The sequence below is a fragment of the Hipposideros armiger genome, unplaced genomic scaffold (genome assembly GCF_001890085.2).
Source record: "Hipposideros armiger isolate ML-2016 unplaced genomic scaffold, ASM189008v1 scaffold_697, whole genome shotgun sequence".
In the NCBI taxonomy this organism is placed as follows: Eukaryota; Metazoa; Chordata; class Mammalia; order Chiroptera; family Hipposideridae; genus Hipposideros; species Hipposideros armiger.
Genome location: NW_017732047.1, coordinates 1 through 977, shown reverse-complemented (window position 1 = coordinate 977; position 977 = coordinate 1). Strand labels below are relative to the sequence as shown.

Here is a 977-nt window from a genome sequence, read left to right as displayed (position 1 = left end):
TTAAAAGGCATTATTTTGCATATCACTTATATTTGCTAACAGACCCTTTATTTTTATAGAAACAATTATTTTTTTTAAAAAAGTCCTTCCTAAAGACATGGTTAACTTTAAAACAAAACAAACAATAAAAAATAGAGCTAGTTAAGAACATGATTAATTATTGTAGAAGGAAATAGATTTTTCTATGTCGATATTTTTCTTGAAAAAGTGAGCTTATTTTTCCCCTGCTTTATTCAGTAAAGTGAAAAAAAAGATAAGCTTTCTTTGAAAGATAGAAAACAGCATATTAATATTTATTAAGATGACATGGATTACTCATAATAAAATTACTTATATGTATAAATTTTAATCTCTGTGAAATGGGGTTTAAAGTCTTCACTAATAAAAAAAAATCTTTTTAACTTCCAAATACTAGGGTTCAAAAAGGCCATGGAAAAAACAACGTGTTGATATGTATCTTCCAGCAGACAAAATAGGATTACATCTCAGAGGAGGCTATATTATCCCCATTCAACAACCTGCTGTAACTACAACTGCAAGGTAAAATGGAAAACCATTAACTAAAATCTGAAATATAATTCAAGTTTTAATATTTCATATTTTTATTAAGAATCAAAGATTAATGCTTATTCACAAGAAGGTATTTGACATATGGAGGAAATCCTTAAATGTAACCATCATGGTTATAAGAAGAAGAATCAAATTATGTATATTAATACAAAGTTATTTAAAAAATAAATACAATTATGTTAGAACTGTATTTCCTGTGCTAAAAATGTACTGATATTCTCCATAGAATATCTATAAAGTCAAGTGCTGAATTTTAATAAAAATATAAGATATTAAAGTAACTTACATAATTGATAAAAATATCGGTGTTTAAATATTTAGATTTTCAGTACGTAAATATCACGTTTTTCTTCTAAAATGCTTTACTTTTAAGTTGACAAATGGAGTGGATATTTTTGTTTAGATAA

General features: G+C 25.2%; 1 protein-coding gene across 1 annotated transcript in view; it reads left to right on the top strand.

Moving 5' to 3' along the window:
• The window catches only part of LOC109373269 (sucrase-isomaltase, intestinal-like), a gene marked incomplete at its 3' end in the record, with an annotated part of 44,782 nt that extends 44,242 nt beyond the window's left edge, over nt 1–540 (top strand). Inside the window, exon 17 of the mRNA XM_019627005.1 lies at nt 416–540. Within this exon, the coding sequence (XP_019482550.1) occupies nt 416–540 (125 nt within the window). The remainder of the gene's footprint in view (nt 1–415) is intronic.
• Nucleotides 541–977: the final 437 nt, after the last annotated feature.